The 19368-nt window shown below is 33.8% G+C and overlaps 1 protein-coding gene across 1 annotated transcript in view; it reads right to left on the bottom strand.

The window, feature by feature from the left end:
- LOC149805912 (uncharacterized) overlaps window positions 1–19368 on the bottom strand; it is a 273589-nt gene that overhangs the window by 35946 nt on the left and 218275 nt on the right. The window contains exons 140-156 of the mRNA XM_089934933.1: window positions 18880–19008; window positions 18039–18221; window positions 17319–17450; window positions 15950–16135; window positions 14162–14284; window positions 12835–13017; window positions 11827–11958; window positions 10628–10813; window positions 9678–9806; window positions 9203–9385; window positions 8314–8442; window positions 7667–7852; window positions 4608–4736; window positions 3891–4073; window positions 3386–3511; window positions 1685–1873; window positions 592–720 (exon numbers count right to left, since the gene is read on the bottom strand). Coding sequence (XP_089791059.1) covers window positions 592–720; window positions 1685–1873; window positions 3386–3511; window positions 3891–4073; window positions 4608–4736; window positions 7667–7852; window positions 8314–8442; window positions 9203–9385; window positions 9678–9806; window positions 10628–10813; window positions 11827–11958; window positions 12835–13017; window positions 14162–14284; window positions 15950–16135; window positions 17319–17450; window positions 18039–18221; window positions 18880–19008 — 2637 coding nt within the window. The remainder of the gene's footprint in view (window positions 1–591; window positions 721–1684; window positions 1874–3385; window positions 3512–3890; window positions 4074–4607; window positions 4737–7666; window positions 7853–8313; window positions 8443–9202; window positions 9386–9677; window positions 9807–10627; window positions 10814–11826; window positions 11959–12834; window positions 13018–14161; window positions 14285–15949; window positions 16136–17318; window positions 17451–18038; window positions 18222–18879; window positions 19009–19368) is intronic.

The raw sequence follows: 19368 nt of genomic DNA, 5'->3' as shown, positions 1-19368 counted from the left end.
TTCTATTTATAAAACTATTACAAACTAAAAATTGCATATGACAACTGAAAATGTTTGGGTAAATAATCAAGACAAATATCCCAAATAAACATAAACCTAACCCAATGATATTAATGTAGACAACTTCAATCACTGGTTATTGTAATACTAACGTTACTTATCAACTGTTCTTCCATGTTTAAAGAAAACACGATATTTCCATTCCATAAAATTCTGCTGACCAAACACCAGTGGATGACACTGATGTGTTGTATGCAAAGGTTGTGTATTTGCAACAAAACTTTAAGTCTGCACCAAAACAGCTTGTTGTTTAATATCTCTCCATTACTTAAAAACCCATTTACTTCATTGATCAAAACATCTCCTTACCTCGCCTCATTACTGTCCCCTACTTTTAAATATATGAATCTAGGAATGTTATGATGCCTTATATAATACACCAATTGTCTCTTTATGCATCATAGTAACATTGAAATTCTTTATAATGAAGGGGCACTTTTTCTTAATCGATACCTTTATTCTGCAAAATTAAAAAAGACCTTTCAAGGCTGAATATATCTGGTGAAGTGGGGGTGGAATAAAGCAACTCACAACATAACTGGGGAATTTGTCTGGGTTCAGGGTCAGAGCCTTTCTCAGAGTCACAGCACCAGTGTTAGGATTCACAGCAAAGTATTCTTGGCCAAGTGGGAAACCAATCAGTTTGTACTGTATAAAGCCCTGCAATAAAAGAACAGATAAAAGAATCTTATCAAAAGAAATGTGAAGTTACATTCTGTATAAACACAAGAAGGATAAAAATTGAAAAATTATTATTGTTGATTACAATTAAGAGATTAATTTATGGACTTTTGAACATCTCAGAATGCAGCATTGGCTGCTTGTTATAAAATATAAATCCACTAACTGTCGTCGCAGCTTCTCAGACAAGTAATCCTAATAGTCTATGAAATTGAGTTTTATAAACCAGATATAACTTTGATCTTTGAGAAAATTACTATAAAGGTCCTACTCCACACTCAAGACAGAACTGAACAAAATCTGTGGCCTCCATTTTGGAGAGTGGAGAATATGACACAGTTGCTTTAGATAGCAGATTACAAACACAACTTAAACAGTAACCACGTGATCTGACATAATGGTCATTCACAGTAATGAATGTAGTAATACGGGGTTTTCCCCTAAGGTGGCACTATGAAAACCCGCTCAAAATGGATGATGTTTACAGCAGGCGTCGAAAGGTGCTTCCATGAGAATGATGTAGAGGCATAAAAACCCGCTTCCATGTGAATCAGGTATAGGTGTCCAAAGGAGCTGCCATGAGAATTTTGAGTAAAGACATCCAAAGGAGCTTACATGAGGTAAAGGTTTAATTTCAGTTGGCAAACAACATTAACCAATGCAGATTTGTACGCATCAATTTCAAAAACGATCGAGATGCAAGTTGAAATTGGTGTTTAAAAATTTTATTACTATATTTAATCGCAAGCATTTTCTTAAACATGGATACTATTTGTCAGAGAGTATTACAGGTATAATATGGAATACAATGCTGTATGAGTGACATGTCGCAAAACTGATGAAACAGTGAGGGCATGGGATATTTTAAGTGGGAATGGTGTTTATGATGCAAAGGCTTAACACTGTAACAAAAGTTCAATGTGAAGGTTGTTTAATGACTCACCTGCCGATCTGGATCTTGTGCAAGCAGAGTGTAAACAATAGACCCATTACTTTGTGTAAGGGGGATGGTGATTTCCACACTGGAATTGGAAAATACAGGTGGACCCTGCAGTGGAGTGACGCTAATTGTCACTGTAACTCTGTCAGTCTTAGGGTTTGTACGGCGTCCATCTGTGACGGAGACGTTAAACTGCAAAAGTAGAGAAAATCATATCTGCTATTTAGTACAACATTTTAAAGAAAAGATACACAAATAATAGTGCCTTATGCCTTTGAAGGCTATTACACATACTTGTGAGTCTGCCAGCAACAGTACAAAAACATTTTGAAGGAGATCTACTACACACACTGTTTGTGCAGTTGAAATCTACTGCTTATGAAAATTCATAGATTAAAAAAATATACATTCATATTTACTTATTCTATCTACACATTACAGAAACCAGTCAAACCAATCTGCTGGGGACCTAACCTGTTCAAAGAGTGCCATAATACATGCTGAGTAGTTGGATTAGGAACTGTGAAACAATGGCTAATGTGTGCATAACAATCAGCAAATTGATCTACCTGTTGATGTAATTTGGACATTTTAAAGCAAAGGTGAGATTTTTATGAGGTATTATAACTAATAAAGGAATCAAAGGAGGTTCAAGATGGCTTTTGAGTCTTTGATTAAAAATCAGCTACCAGACCACACAATGATTTTGCCAGAAATATTCAAGTACTTTGTTTTTTTAAAGAGAAGAATTTAAGGGCAGCTTTTATCTTTTTCTTCTATTTTTGGTCAATTCATGTCATACTGCTAAAGCATATGCTTTCTTTCAATGCTAAAAAATGCTAAGAAATATTAAAAGTTCACTAAGGCTTGGAAATATGAGCTTAAGTGTGTGCAGGTGACTAGCAAAGATCCTATGTTTACTTCATGCTTTTCATGCAAAGGGGATTTTAACATAGTATATGGAGGAAAAAATCATATCACCAGGCATATGCAGACTTGATAGATACAATCACTGATTCTTCTGTAACAAACACGTCCACTCTGAAGGCATCATATAAGACTGGATCAAAGGTGGATAAAGTGAAACTTTAAGACTGTTTTTTGCTTATTTTGTGACAGAGCACAATTTACCATTCACTTTACAAACTCACAGTAAAAGTCATGTTTCTAGACCTGAATATGCTCAAAATCTTTGATGCCAACATGCCAAGACAAAACACACTGTCACTTGGGTCTTAGCCCCCAACAGCACCCCTAGGGTCAGAAAAGATGAAACGATGCATAGGATATAAATGTTCAGTGTCGTGACAGAGAATATGAATTACGGCATAAAGTGTACTTGCTTTGTTTTCAATCCCCTTAAAACATGTAATGCTACATCAATTTACAAGCCCATCTACAGATGCAAAGTTTTCAATCTGCTTGATTTGATGTATTTGTTCTGTCACATGCATGTTTATGTCCTTTATATGTTTGTATCAATCTTTAGCTACTTTATTTATCATTTTATCTTTATTCCAAATAAAAAAGATTTGTTTGATACATGAAAGCAGTGTATTCCTAATAATCAAGATTTGTTTGATACCTAAGGACAGTGTATTCTTAATTAAGGTCAGTGTATTCATAATAATGAAGATTTGTTTGATACATAACGGCAGTGTATTCATAATAACAAAGATTTGTTTCATACTAGGATAAACTCACCTGGTACACCTGAATGGTGGTGATATTCATCAAACTTTCAATCAGCATAACTGAACCACTGTCTGGGTTGACAAAGAAAATATTTTGAATTGATGCACTTGCTTCACTGGTAAACTTCACCTTGTCCTGAAAAAACCAGCACAACAAACAATTCATTATATCTATTCTTCCAAATTTTATCAAAGCTGAAATATAAATTCTTTTTCTTGTTTGCAAATTTTTGAGGGTGACTAATTCGTAAAACTCTCATCGACTCAAAAGAACAATTTACAATGAAACACTTTTCCAATCCAAGTTTGAAAGACATTAATAGTTTGAAAGACATCAATTTTATAATTTCATCCTCCAAAAAGTTTTAAAACTGAAACTATATAACATTTCATTTGTACAAGGTTTTGATTTGTTTTATTCTGAATGTGAAGAAAGTGCGTTTGCAAATTACTCTATATAGATATATTTTTTTTCTTCCTGAATGACCAAAGAAATAATGTACTATATAACTCACCCCATCAAAATCCTGTGCTGTCATCTGTATGACAATATCTCCTGGTGGGAAGTTGGCACGAATATTTCTATCATAACTTCTCTGTGAAAACTGTGGTCCATTGGGGTTGCGATTCACAACCACTGTCAGGTTGGAGCAGACACGGTTGCTTGGCCAGGCATCATCATACACACAAACACGCAACTGAAAATAATGGGATAGGAATTACATAGAAGCACTCTATACATTTACAAAGATTTATAGTAAAGGAACATGATGAATTTAAAAACCCGTGACCATCCACTTAATTTGAAATAATATATTATTCTGAAATAGTGCTTATGAAAATTTGCTCAAGGAACAATAAATAATATATTATAATAAATGAGGAAAGAAAGAGCATTGACTTCAAGAATATTTGATATAGTTATTTGTATAAATAGATTTTATAGAAAGGAAGATTATCAAAGTATGTCCCACTTAATGAAGCTCATATCATTAACAATGAGCGGAATCTTTCCACTGCTTTCATTATTTCACAGGAAGCTCTTACGGATACACTTCCTCCAATTATTTTACAAAGAAACATACACAAATATTATAAATTCTGAGGTGGGACCAGATTGCAAGTTGTTACTATTCATAATCATTTACAACATGTGGACCACTGTTTCCTTGTGACATAATGGGACATCCCAATTGAAAGGAAACAAGGAAAAAATAAATTATAACTCTTACTGTGTAGCTTCCCCTTTCAAGTACATCTGAGTTTGGAGAATTGCGAACTGTGATAACTCCTGTGGTACTGTTGATTGCAAAGAATGTCTCTGCAGGCAGGTAACCATCTAGTTGATATACAAGCTTTCCCTGAATAAAAAAGTTCATTAGTCTTCCTAATCATGACTGTAATGCTTTAAAACAGCAAGATTTTATTGCTTACTTTTCATGTTACTATCGTGTGCTGAAAAATGGCGTTAAACCCTACAACACCAACACCACTAAACTGAGCATTCAACTCCCCAACTTTCAGATTCATTATCAGTCCATTGCAGGTGAAACTCTAACACCTGCTCAAACAAATTCACATTTGAATTGACAGGGCACAATAATGAATCTCTAGTAAATTCCTGATCTTGGGTCAAACTTGACCTTACTACTTCTAATAAAGGATGACAGAAAAACAACCATGGCAGAATGAACAGACTGCAAAACCCAAGTTTGTTTAATGGTCAAGTACATAGGTTCTCAAACTGTGGTATCTAGACAACCTGTAGTCCATGAGCTCCATTCAGATGGTCCATGGAAACATTGTGGAACAACCAAGAAATGGTCCAATCAACATTATAAAAGATCATTAAGATGGTCCACAGCAATCTCTAAGTTGTGAGCTGAGTTCCATAGCAATGTATAAGTGGTCAGTAAAAAACAAAAAGTTTGAAAACCACTGGTCTAATACTTTTTATGAAGCATACTATGTGTCAATTAACAGTGTCTAAGAAAATGGAAAAATGCAAAGGTTAACACAGACATCTGGCAATAAATATAGGTCACAGTTACTTAGGTTTGACTGAAGAGTGTTGTAGATCTCATGTGACATCTACATACCAAGTTACAGAACTCTGCTGGCAATAGTGTCTGAAATAAATAAGCTAAACAAAGATTAATGTAGATACCAAGTGTAAAATATAGGTCATATTAACCTATGACCTAAATGTGTGGCACAACTACTTAATAAGTTACATCATTCTGCTGATATCACTGTTTAAGAAACTATGCTTACAATGGGTCTCTAGTGGGAACTATAGGTCAAATTTGACGTAGCTTTACTGAATGGGTGTATTACTCCTCAAGATGCATCTTTATCCTAAGTTAAATTACTTGGCAAGCAACAATGCAACAGAGCTGAGGTAAATGCAAATCCTAACCATGAGGAACTGAGCTTAAGTAAGCACACATGAATGAACCATGAATTATAGGTCATGGTGACCTAGTTTTCAGTTTCCTAAATAACTCAGAAACAATTTACATACCAAGTCATGTGAATCTAGAATATATTGTTTATGAAAATATCACATAAACACCAACCCTATCCTCAGTGTTGACACCATGCAGACAAATGGACTGATCGGATTACTCTATAATCTGAAACTGTTTGTTTTATAATCTGGACGAAGAAAAGTTCCATCACAATGATTCATCATGTCCTGTAACAAATCCATTATCAGCAAAAAATATTTCAAACTTTTTGATGCATTAAAAAATAACTTCCCATAAGAGAAAATTGAGGTTTTCAAAAATGACATGTCAGTCAGCATTACAAACTCCTGATTTTCATTTCTGAAACCCACAATTCAATGCTAGAGTACACAAAGGACATGAAGGGAAAAAACCCAGATTACAAGAATCTGACATAAGTTTAAATTATGCTATGCAAAAAGACCAATTTATATTCTGTGTGCTACTGGTGAATTCTGGAACTAAGCATTAGAATTGGAATATTCTTCAGACTTAACTTTTTTCTTTGTCATGTCAACAAATTACTGTGAAAACTATATGCTGATTTTATTTTTCATTGGTCTAAAATAAACATTTTAAGGAACTGTGCGGACTTATTGATGATTGTTTCACTAAATAAATGTCCCTAATTTTTTAATAAAATAATCTTTTTTTTTGTCATGAATCAAAACAAACAAAAGCAGTGACATAATGCACAATATTTTCATGTACACATGATGTTTGTTAATACCAACTGGAATAATGTCAGTGATATTTCAGAGATTGGGTATCTTCAAACTAAATTATAGAGATAAGTGAATAACTACATTAGAAAATGTGCTTTATTGGCAATTATTCCCAGTGTGATTATATTTTTCTCAATGGCCAGCAAAGATTACATCACTTCTTATTTGTTTGGATGTCCCTTGGTAATTTGCTCCCTAGCTTTTGGTATACTCTGTGTTTTTGGACCCCATTATCTGCAAGTTATCAAGGGAGAGATGTATAATGGCTGGCTGGTAGTAGGGTTAAATGTTCAAAGAGTGAGTCACTTGAACTTACCAATGTATTATTTGTTCCCATTTCACACTCAACCTTAATAGACCTTCCCATTTCTACTAGCATTGAATAGGATTTTTTTTCCACAATAATTTTTTCTCTCGATGGTTTGCAATTCCAGATTTTGTAAGTGTTTTGTGCTTCTCACTTCTTGAATGAGATTTCAGCACTTTCAACAATTTTCCCAAAATCTACATTGCTATGACAATATACACAGTGTGCCGTCTACCTATCACTATTTAACTTCTCTGAACTAACTGTAGTCAGGCAACCACTTCTCACTAAAACACACACTTTTCAGGCATGAGGAAGCTGAATCATCCTCATTCAAGCACAGTGACTAAGCTGCTTAGAAAAATTAATAGTGATGGTGATTGAATATGCTTAATATGAGATCCAGTTAAAAGTTTTGATACAGTGGTAACAATGCAATGCATGTACTTTGCACATTTTGATAACAGGTGTATATTATTCTTTCTTTCAAACCAAAAGTTCACAGTTTTCAGAAACATTTTTAAACTGATTTACATATAAATTCTTTCTGTGGCAGCAAATTCTGATAATGTAAAATTGATTATTGGCATTTAAAGGCCATTTGTCAAAATTCAATTAGCTTTAAAGTCATGGTTGAATTGAAGAACTTTTGAAGGCTACCCGTGAAATTCAAGGACTTTTCAAGGATTTGAGAGCTATGTCCTCATCAGTCTGAAAAATTAATGTAAAACAGTATGTGTAAAACGTACTCTTTGGTCTCCATCGCTGGCTCCAATATTGTATACTACGCTACCAACAGCTAATGTCTCATCAATGGTTTTCGTATCAGGCAGGTTGGTGAAACCTGGGTTGAACCTGTCTCTGGGTACATTAATGATTACCTCCCCTGTCACTGTGTTAGGTGGCATGCCATCATCCGATACTTGCACTTGGATCTATGAAATATAAAATATGTCATCAAACTATTTGTCATCTGGAACGAAATTATAATGAACTCAATTAAAACAAATGACTGATTGTAGTCTAGTTATTGCATAGCATGTTCTACACCTGAAATACATGACATTCTTGTTGTACATAAGGAAATTTACTATTAGTGTCAAATTTGGGCTGTCTGTAAGACTATTTTTACTGTAATAATTTCATGCTATATATTCACGTGTACTTACTATAAACTTCTCATATAATATTAGTTGAAAATAAAATTAGAAGAAAAAGAACAAATTTCAAAAGATACTTGATACAGGATTTGTACCAGTACATCTTGACTGTTTACCTCTTTTAAGCTGTATTTCTCTTTATTTCTATAATGTTTTTATATAGGTTGCATGATTCGTTCTGATTAGAAAAATATCGAAATTTTTGGAAATATTATTATTATGATTACTGTACTCACCCTATACTCTGTAGTTTTGTCTGGATCGTTGAGTAAACTGTTTTTCATCTTTATCAAACAAGAATCTGGTTCAATCCTGAAGAACTCCTGGGCCTTGGCATTTCCAATGATCGAACAAGTGAGATTCCTCTAAAAATGTATATTTGACAGTAGATAAGTTACCACATCAGATTTGTATACACAAAACAGCATAAATTTAAGTAAAATTAGTCTTAACTTACTTAATGTAAATGAACAAAAGTTTGAAAACTTCAGATCAAGTATTCTTGTACAGGTGAATGTGATCTTTAATGGGCCAGGAACCTGGGACATTGTAAGAGAAAAACAACGAGTGTGAAAACACCATTCCTTTAATCCTAAAATCTTGAGGATCTAAGAAATTAATAGGGAGCTGTAGAAGCAGCTTCCGTTATGAAGTATAGATGTCTGGAGTCAAACATCAGCAGCTGTAATTTTATTTGACACCACTCAAGTGACTTAACGTCTCCCGTCACATTAGGCTTCACAATGACAGCTGTCATTTCTAAGACATTAATCTGAAATTCATTTTCTTCACATGATGGCAGCTTAAATTTAGGGCAGATGTGTTTTATTATGCCAATTACATTATTGTTAGATTCATAGCTTAGGAAAACAAAGGTTAAATAGTACATTTTATAAGACTATAACTTACTATGGATAGGAATGTATTGATTGGAATAGAGAATTTAAGTTTCCAATAATTGATTCCTGAATTCTATTCTGATCCCATTTCTATTCAGGACTATGACTTTATAATCATGTCATTTGCAATTGTATATATACCATTATATAATAATACATCTACAGAAATATACATTATAAAAATGTACAAATCTGTGCAATAAACATGACTGATGACTTTACTTACACTATCTGGATCTGTAACATTGACACGATAGCCCCAGAATGTGATGCCTGTGTCTTCCTGCACAGTGAGTGTAACTGTTGGGGGTCTGATGACTGGACTATTCAAGTTGCGCCTTACAGTTATATACACAAGGGCTGTTCCTGTCACTAGTGGCTTGGCTGTGTCATATGCAACAACTCTCAACTGGAATTGAAATGATGCTGATTATCATTCAGCAGTCCAATATCTCTGATTCTTATGAAACAAGTCAACATTCCATGAAGTTCTTTAAACAGCTTGAAATAACGAGATATCGTTTATATTTTTCAGGAATTTCACATAGATCTTACCTGTAATGGTCACCAAATCCATGTAATCAACAATTCCCTGAAAATTGGAGATCGTCCATAACTGTCCAAACAAAAGTTGTAAGCAAAAATATCAATAGCACAAGTAAAGAAAAGAAACAAAAACTCAAATAAAAGTTTGTACTTACAGTGTATATAGTCAGCCGCAGCGAATCTGCACGAAGGTCTTGCCTAATTCGAACTTCTCCAGTGAAATCATCTACTAAAAAGAATGTATCAGCTGGGTATATTCCTTCTGTCCTGTAGGCAATGCGTCCCTGAAAAGTTTACAAGGTTTCTGTGAAAGATCGTTTGACACTTTCATATGCATAGACGATGTGAGTTTTAACATCATGTTAAACAGACTTAAACAAACTTTTAAATGCACATTTAAAGAAAGATAAAGTCAAAGCCTGCAAACTAGTGTGGAACTTGAGGGGTATGAGAAAAGATATGCACTGGAATTTATCTGGTTGTGCTATGCTTGAATGTTCATACTTAATTAATGGGCCAAGAGAAGGGCAGTGACTCTCTATGACTTTCGAAAATTACTTTGGAAATCCAATGATGCTATTTCAAAATTAAAGGAGTAATTATGTGAAAATTATCATTTGCATATTTCAAGTTAGTCTCTGTGCAATCATTCTAAGGTACCACAAAAATCCAACATTTAAACATATTTTAAGACTGGCAGAATTACAGACAGGCTACATTCCAGATACCCTGGAAAAATTGCAGACAGGCTATATTACGGATACCCTGGCAGAATGACAGGCAGGTTATATTCCAGATACTGCCCACAGAATTATGGACAGACTATATTCCAGATACCCTGGAAAAATTGCAGACAGGATATATTCCGGATATGCTAGCAGAATGATAGGCAGGATATATTCGAGATACTCCCCACAGAATTATGGACAGACTATATTAAAGATTCCATCTTATTTAGAGCAAATACAGGAATATTAACATTTCTTGACATTAGACTGCAGGGTAGGTATGAATTTTCCTTTTTGTTTTTTCCATCAAGCTAAATTTATAATCAACACCCATCACACTCAACAAATTTATATGACTACAAACTAAAACAAATTACCGTGATTAGTGTATTTGATGCTTGCACTCTGACAAGAGTTGTATTGACAGAGGCATTTTCATTTGTTTCAGCAGAATAGCTAGCCAGAACAAATACAGGTGGCTGTCTTCTTGCAACTGTGACCACGACTTGTGCTCTGTCAAAGTTTGGAGTTGGATACCCATTGTCTGTCACTGTCACTTCACACTGGAATATAACATAACAGAAAATAGCGTATGTTGATGGCCAAAGGTCCATCATGATACTGAAAGTACTATGAACAAACTTATCAAATTCTCCTTTTAATTCATTAAAGCTGGTAAAAATCAAGATGGAAAGAATTGTAGTTTTTCTAATCATATAATTTTGGTAAATTAAGAAGAAAAGAAAATCATTAAAAAAAATATAAACATACTGACAATTATCAAATCACAAAATACTGTATGTAGTAAATATAATGAATTTACTTAATTCATCCAAATTTACCAATGCAAAAGTAAATGAGTGACATTATGTTAACATATTTGTCACATTTATTGCAAAATGAATGTTACATTTGTATATGCACTTAGTGATATTAAAACTGATTCCGTTACAAGATAATTTCCTTATAGGATAAAAACTAAGTCTATACATTCCAGTATATACTGGTACATGGAAAGGATGGAAATGTTTCCGTGAGAAATGTATGCAAGTTTTATGGTTGTTTCCTAACCAGCACTGTTTAAAAGAAGTTGAATACTATCTAAAATCTTGAAATCTATTCACATCATTGGCAGTGTTCAATATGTTGCTAAAGATAGAAACAATTAGAACTTGTCAATCCAAAATAAACCGACTGCCATTAAAGATACTCTGGGCCAATAAAGTATATTTTTTTAACACAAATATGAATACAGTTTACCAATTTATGTCATAATCAACTGAAGATAAATAAAATGATAGGCCTATTTCATAGTATACACCAGCAAGGAAAAATTATACTTTGCCTGAATTGGAATTGGGGAAAAAATATCAGAATTGTTCACTTTGGCCTATTAGTGAAATAATAGTACAATTTCTGAATAATTATTATCTAAGATTATATCTTATAGTCACGTGTTCCGTAATTACACAAATTAACTGCCATGTCAATACTACATTAAACATTAAATATGGTTAGCTTGCAAACAATAAATGACATAAAATCAAACAATTCTGGGTATGACTGCTTTACTTACATTAAAGCTGACATCAGTTGTTGACAGTAGATTGGTGCCAAGATACAGATTTCCGACACCACTGGTGCTGGAGGTGAGATAGAACACTTGCTGACAACGCTGATCTCCAGTCAGGGTATACACAAGAACATTCTGCAAGTGAAAAACAAATAAAGTTTCATTTATAGGTTGACAGTTATTTCAAACTAAGTTTACAAACATGGGCAAGCCCATATAAAAACTTAGGGGATACAATATGCTTGAAATAAATACAAATCACTGACATCTAACCTCTGTTTGCATGGGTTCTAGTCTCAGATCAGCCAATGTAGGCATGTGAGAAAGCTTCCCATAGGCTGGTGATTTTTCCCGGGGTTCTTCCAGGCTCTTGCTCCACTAGATATAATGGCCTCCATGATTAGGCTACCATCTGCTGCTAATGGCATTAAGCCCACAACAACAACAACAACATTAATAAATGAACACAACATTGAATTCATCCATTTTATCAGCACATTCAGCATCTGATCCATTACCCTGTTTTTGTATTTTTATGAAGCATCTTTTTTTTCCTTACGTTAAAAGAAGTTCTAGGTACTAATGAAATATGTAACAAAGATTCTTGACCTCTAATTTCAAATGGGTCAATGTCAGTATCAAAATGTACTAAACAGCAGTACACTATTGTATCTTCAGGACATCTTTTTCCACTATGAACAAACCCTGTTACAACAAACTATAATTATAAGGAATTCAGTACTAGTGCAAAGATCTGAAAATGTATGCATCTACATGATATGTGCATGTGTAGCAAATAAACTACACTTGTATCCATTTTAAAATGTCAGAACTGGTGTAGAAGGAGTTGCAAGTCATGGAGATAACACAAAGTCAATCACAAACATGGGCTAGGTCACATACCCATCTTTTCCTTTTATATTAATGTATTATACATTTATAATAAAAGTGGCAGAAAGTATCCAATGATTTTGAATATGAAATAATTAGGAAATATAGACAATTTCTTACAGGATCTTTATCTGTGGCATTTAGTGATACGACCAATCTTCCCATGGGATCATCATCACTGATATTGATGAGATATGTGCGCTTATCAAACTGTGGACTGTTCACATTTCTGAGAACTGTGATGGAAATGTCCTGTGTGGAGAACTTGGATGGAGTAGCGGTATCATATGCCTTGACCGTTAGCTACAAAAAAGAATGGTACAGAATTCCATAAAATTCAAGTACATAAAATTATCATTGTTAAATAGCAAGTACGGTGGTCCCCCTCTTATAAGGCCAACCCTCCTGTAGCAACAAAGTGACCTTATAGGAAGAGTGGCTCTTCTAGAGGGGGATCACAAGCTATGGGAAAGAAGTGCATTAAAAGGATTTTATTTTTTTAAAATATTTTCAATTTAAAATCATAAGAATATTAAGACAAATTTACAGACTTAATGTGACAAAACTAAAATCAAGCATTTACAAAAATATTACTTATCATTAATTGTAGTGTAATATCATTCTGTCTGCAAAATATGGACACTAACATCTGGCTATAACTATACCTGTAAATCTGTTGATTCTGCCTTCCAGCAAACTGCAGTAAAATGTATACTGATATTTATTTTAATCTTTCTGACATCAAATTCTCAGTTGTGGGCAATTTGTAGTTATCAAATAAAATGCTCAGTGTTTGCAAAGACAGTGAGCTTGTCACATGATTGACCAATTTTTTCTCCCCTTAGTCTGGTACACAGTTAAGTACATTTTTTAACCTCTCTCTGGTGAAGTCACACAGGCTAAGATACCATATCAAAGTTACAGAACCTAATATCTAAGAAACACACAGCAGTAAGGATAATTGGATTACTTACCTCTCTTTATGGATTAAAGTTACTTTTTCAGCATGTTGGACATGTCAATGTGTTGAGTTGAGGAATTGACAAATATTACAGTATTTTATTGCCCTTTGTACCTTTGATGCTTTTCATTTTCAAAGTTGGTAGGTGGATAAAAACAAATGTAAGGGTATGCAAATAATATAGTGAAATTTCAATCTGTAAACACTTATTATGTGGTTGTTCATGGTAAATATGACAATTTTTTAACTGGTCGAGTCAAAAAGATGGCCATCCTTGACGGGTACTTTTGAACACAAACTTGTCACAAAAGAAATAGGTTAACATTTGAATGCAAGCAATACCACAAACTTCAAGCTTATAGGCCATATTTAATGTGAATTTTACTGACAATCTCATAGTTTCATGAAGGGAACAGATATTCTAAATCCTAACATATGAGAAGATAGTTTACACAAAGCAATTATAATTCTAATTTTAAGTGTTACCGTGTATATCATTGTTCTATCGCTGCGTAGATCTCTCTGAACAAAGACATCACCGTTTAGGCGGTTAATGAAGAAGTAGTATGGGGCAGGTGACTGACCAATGGCTTCATAAACAATCTGCCCCTGTTGGAAAAAAGCAAATGAAAGAATCAGAGTGTAAACAAAATTACATATCTTACCTCAACTTTCATCAGTCTCCAGTAGCCACTATAAACATTATCATGCAGAAATTAAATTCAGACTAAAATGATCTTGGTCCTTTTTCCAACTAAATACTATTTGCATCACTTATATGTACATTTTAACATTGAATCACTTTATAATTTTGAAAGCTGAACATTTAATTGGCACTATATACTGATTATTGTGCTTACATATAGTGGAACAACCTACCAACTCACAAACCAACAAATCTACCAATCTAGTGTAACAGGGCATAAAAGACATCAATGAATAAAAGAACACTTTTCTATCACATCAAAGAACAGGTAATAATTGACAAGAAGCAGATTGTTGTTGTTGTTTTTGCAACATTTTGTCTTAAAATCTGCTTGAGAAACTATTATTGTTGCCCACATTAGAAACCAGATAACAATTAATAAAAGTCAAAGACTTTGAATAACCTTTGAATGTAAGCCAACAGGACATAGTTCATGCATCAGTAATTACCCTGATTAACCATTATAGGTGAGGCATGGCATGAAGCTAACAGTAATACTGATCACGAGCCAAGACAATCCTGACAAACCTGGTCCCTGTGATCATAGAGGTGCAAAATCTGTCAACATATAATAGAGGCCAACACATTCTCTAGCACAGTAACAAGCGAAAAATTGAACATGCGTGGTCCAAACACAACATACAAAACAGATAACGTAATTTATCATCACATGTAATATCTGACTGCCTTCTGTATGTTTGAGAAACCTAAAAGCTACAGAAATGGAACAGTCTTCACAGATCTAATTGGATGACAAAGAAGCTGGACAGAGGTCCAGTTGCAGTACACTTCTCTTTCTCTGGTCACATTTTCAGTGTTGTAATACTAACTGCAATTGCTCACAACCCGAACTGGTGTTCCAAAAATGAAAGCATTTTATTGGATACGCCACCTTGAAACACTGAATCCAAGTGGCTTTGATCAAGAAGACTCAAAAAAGGATAACTATACATAAATAAAATAATCATCTTTTTACAGTAACCACTTTTTCAACTCATCATTCCTTTTGCTCAATACTCATTCACCTATAATTACTACTGTTATTTTGTAGTTCTACCTGGTGTTATTTCTATGGCCATTACATTACAGAAATAATGAAATTTCTGGGATATAATTGACAGTTACACCACTTAACACTCAACACAAAACAGATGGCTCTATAGCTCTTCCCTCTGCAGGTCAATACTAAATGGTTCACCACATCATCAGTCAAACTGAAGCCAACAGGCAAAACATCAAACGTTTTCAAGCATTAATTCCACTAAGGTAGTCAAGTAAACTTATGTATTTTCAATGGCTTTTTTGTGTTGTTTGCCTTGTCTCTGTTGTGTGTTGGCTTCTGACAAAGACTCTAAATTGAAAGCACTTATGTTTGTTCAAAACTAGTTTTCATTGTTTGTTTTCAGGATGATGCATAATACATACATATATACATATTACTTACACCAGGTGTAGCTCCTTGTAATGCGGCATTTACACTGATGACTATATATACATATTACTTACACCAGGTGTAGCTCCTTGTAATGCGGCATTTACACTGATGACAATATATACATATTACTTACACCAGGTGTAGCTCCTTGTAATGCGGCATTTACACTGATGACAAAAGTATTGTTAGCCACATCCTCCCTGATGGTGGTGCTGAATGGCTGCATAAACACTGGTACAGGTAAACGGGCAACTCTGATGGTCACAGTTACATCAGCTTCCCTTGGAGGTCGGCCACTATCAGTGGCACGCACAGTAAACTAGAAGAAGTTTAAAAGTTTTAATAGCAAATAAATGTCACCATTATATCTATCTTCAGGATTCTCAGTACATTTTGGTAACCTGCAAACTTTTCAATGTTTTTTCACTGAACTATGATCTCTTTTCTAGAATTCCGAAAAAGTTATTTTTAAAAGTTTACTAATTCATCACCAAATTATGTAGGAGACAATTCACCTAAATAAGACCTTCCATTTTATACAGACTTGTACATTATTCCAATTGATACAGACTGGTACATTCTATCTGGTGTAAGCCTAGCATATGTTTGCTTCTTATGATTTAGCATCACTGTAAGCAAATGCCTGACACACATTTCATTTTGTGTCAAATAGAACCATAAAGGTTTATTATCTTTCCTTCCACACTCAACAGATTTCAATCAGGAATGGGGATCTGATACCAATTATACATAGTAGTTGCAAGACATATGCAGTATTGTTAATACAAGTCCTCCTACATCCATTTTCAACCAATCCAAAGATCAGCTGAGGTAATATCGTATTTTAAAAGGCACATTAAATTCTGTAAAGCACTTTGCCCATACCCCAATACATAGATAATCCATTATTTGGTCTTCTCTTCTTGACTTCATTATTTTACGATTTTAGTTTGTGTATTATTATAAAACCTCAGTTTTACTTATTTTCCACTTTATTACATCACCCACGCAACTTACAGTTTCCTCTAAAATTCATTCTTTTTATCATCATTCAATTAGCTATGAAATATTCATTTCATTCAAACAAATACCAACAAAATGCAGTGGTTCAATATCAATAACAATATCCATAATCTGAAAATTCTGTATGAAATAGTCTACTGAGGGAACCAGGAAAGGAAATCCCTTTTGAACTTCGTAAAAATTCTACCTTCTTACTGAAACCTATCTAATTTTAATTCTAATTTTAGGAATGTTGATATTTCATTATGGAAGCAATTTAGGATAAACCCACTACAAGGAATACCTGTATATCACTGAGAAAACTTTCACTGATTAAGTAGATAAATCAAAACACAACAATTTCACGTAAACCAAGTATTCATGATAGGGATGATGTATATATGTCATAACTTCAGAAATCCCAGTATATTAACTGATATACTAAGTTGTCACAAGTGACAATACTGACCTAATGATGCATATCCATTTTTTATACAAACCTCAAATTCAGTTGTGCTGGTCTCAGTGAGCGGTCTTCTCAAATAGATATTTCCAGTATTTATTTCGATGTAGAAAAAGTCCAGAGATGCTTCACCTCTATTATCTTTTATCAGCTGGTATTTGACTACATCCTGAAAACAAATATAGGGGTTGTAAAAATTAAAGGGAGAGAATTCTGCTAAGAAGCAAAATGAATGGCTATCACATGAACATGAAAAAACCAGGCCATAAGTTTGATAACATATACTAATAGCTGGTATTTTTAATTAACATTGTAAATGAAAAATCAAGCTGGCACCTAATAAAATGTCCCATATTGGTATTTATAATTGTTTTTGTCAAGACCTATAACTGCATTAAAAGTAATGGCAGAAAGTGAACCCCTTGGCAAAGCAGTGTCATAATTTGGGAAACATGTAGATAAAAATTGTGTGAAACCCACTATCGTGTGCTCAAGATGCAACACTGTTGCTCTATAAAAGAAACAAGTGTCCTGCAGAAACCAGTGTTTCACCATTTTCCTGCCAATAATGTAACCTCCTTCACCATCTGACCTGCAAAAACTATACAACAAAACTTGAATGTTGTCAATACTGATGGAATGGTGGTGCATATATTTCGCCACGCTAGTGTGTACAAAATGCTATTATCTCATTCAAATTGAAAATGTCTCACAAAAATGAAAGTATTTAAGTGTGCAAATTCAGTAATGATCTTACCCCGTCATTATCAGTTGCATTAACAGTAATCACAGAGATTCCAAGGCTGTACAGCTCACTGACTTGTTTGAAGTAACTTTGACTTGTGAACTGTGGTGAATTAATGTTCCTTTGGACAGTAATGACTACATCAGCAGTGCCTCTTGTTTCAGGATGAGCTGTGTCATAAGAAACCACACGCAACTGCAAATTTAGAAAAAAAAAACCAATTTCAATATTTTTGCTATTAAATGTGTAAAACATCTGGGGTGGTCTCATCACTAAACAAAGATACATTTAATAAATATTTACTACAATGTTGTAAAAGTAGGAATGGGCTTATGCATCATCTGATACATATAATAAACAGTGTATAAAAAATGAAAATAAAAGTCAATTCACTTGAAAAACGTTGAAGAGTACTGTTGTTAATAATTATGTCTACTTAACATAATTACGTTATTGTTAAAAAGTGAGATGTCTCACATAAAAAAAAAATGAAAAAACATTGCATGTACTTCTACTTCATATGCATATTTACAAAATTTACAAACCCTAAAATGATGGATAAACAAAATATGTGCTACTTGATATCCATGCATGTTCTTGAATAAAGAATAAACTTGCTATTATACACAACTTATACAGTATATACTTGCTTAAAAGTTGAATCAAACTGAAAACAATACAGATCCTGATCTGCCATAATATAATGTGCTTGCAGATCAGGGTATATGTTCTTTGTTCTACTGATTACTCCAAATTAACTGCACAGACCCAGACCTGCTGACACATTATGCACCAGCATATCTGGGGTCTGTCATGAACTAACAACACTTCCATAGATATATTTGGTGCTTACAGTATAAGATGTGCGTGCAGATCCATCAGTCCTCAGATCTTGGATTACTTTGATTGCTCCTGTGAAACGGTCAACTGCAAAATAGCTCTGTGCAGGATACAGTCCAATGGCCTCATATACCAGTGTGCCCTAAAGAATCAAAATAACAAACCATCAGATATTTATAAAACACAGTGCATTTACTATTTTTCATGATATGCCATGTTTTATATATTTAGTGGCTGCCACAACCAAGAATTTAAAAAATCAATGACCATCGATCCTTCTCAAATACAGGAATTTAAAGCACTAGTGAACATCGATCCTTCTCTAATCCATGAATTTAAAAAACTAATGAACATCGACAATTCTCCAATCCATGAATTGAAAGAACCCTAAAACATCGATAATTCTCCAATCCATGAATTTAAGTACTTATGAAAATTTCATATTTTTTAAAACAAGAAATATAAATAAATAAAAATAATATATGAACTCACAGAATGTCAT

This window comes from Sinohyriopsis cumingii, chromosome 2 (assembly GCF_028554795.1).
Source record: "Sinohyriopsis cumingii isolate HCF-2022 chromosome 2, ASM2855479v2, whole genome shotgun sequence".
Taxonomy (NCBI): Eukaryota; Metazoa; Mollusca; class Bivalvia; order Unionida; family Unionidae; genus Sinohyriopsis; species Sinohyriopsis cumingii.
This window is presented reverse-complemented; position numbering and strand designations above follow the sequence as displayed.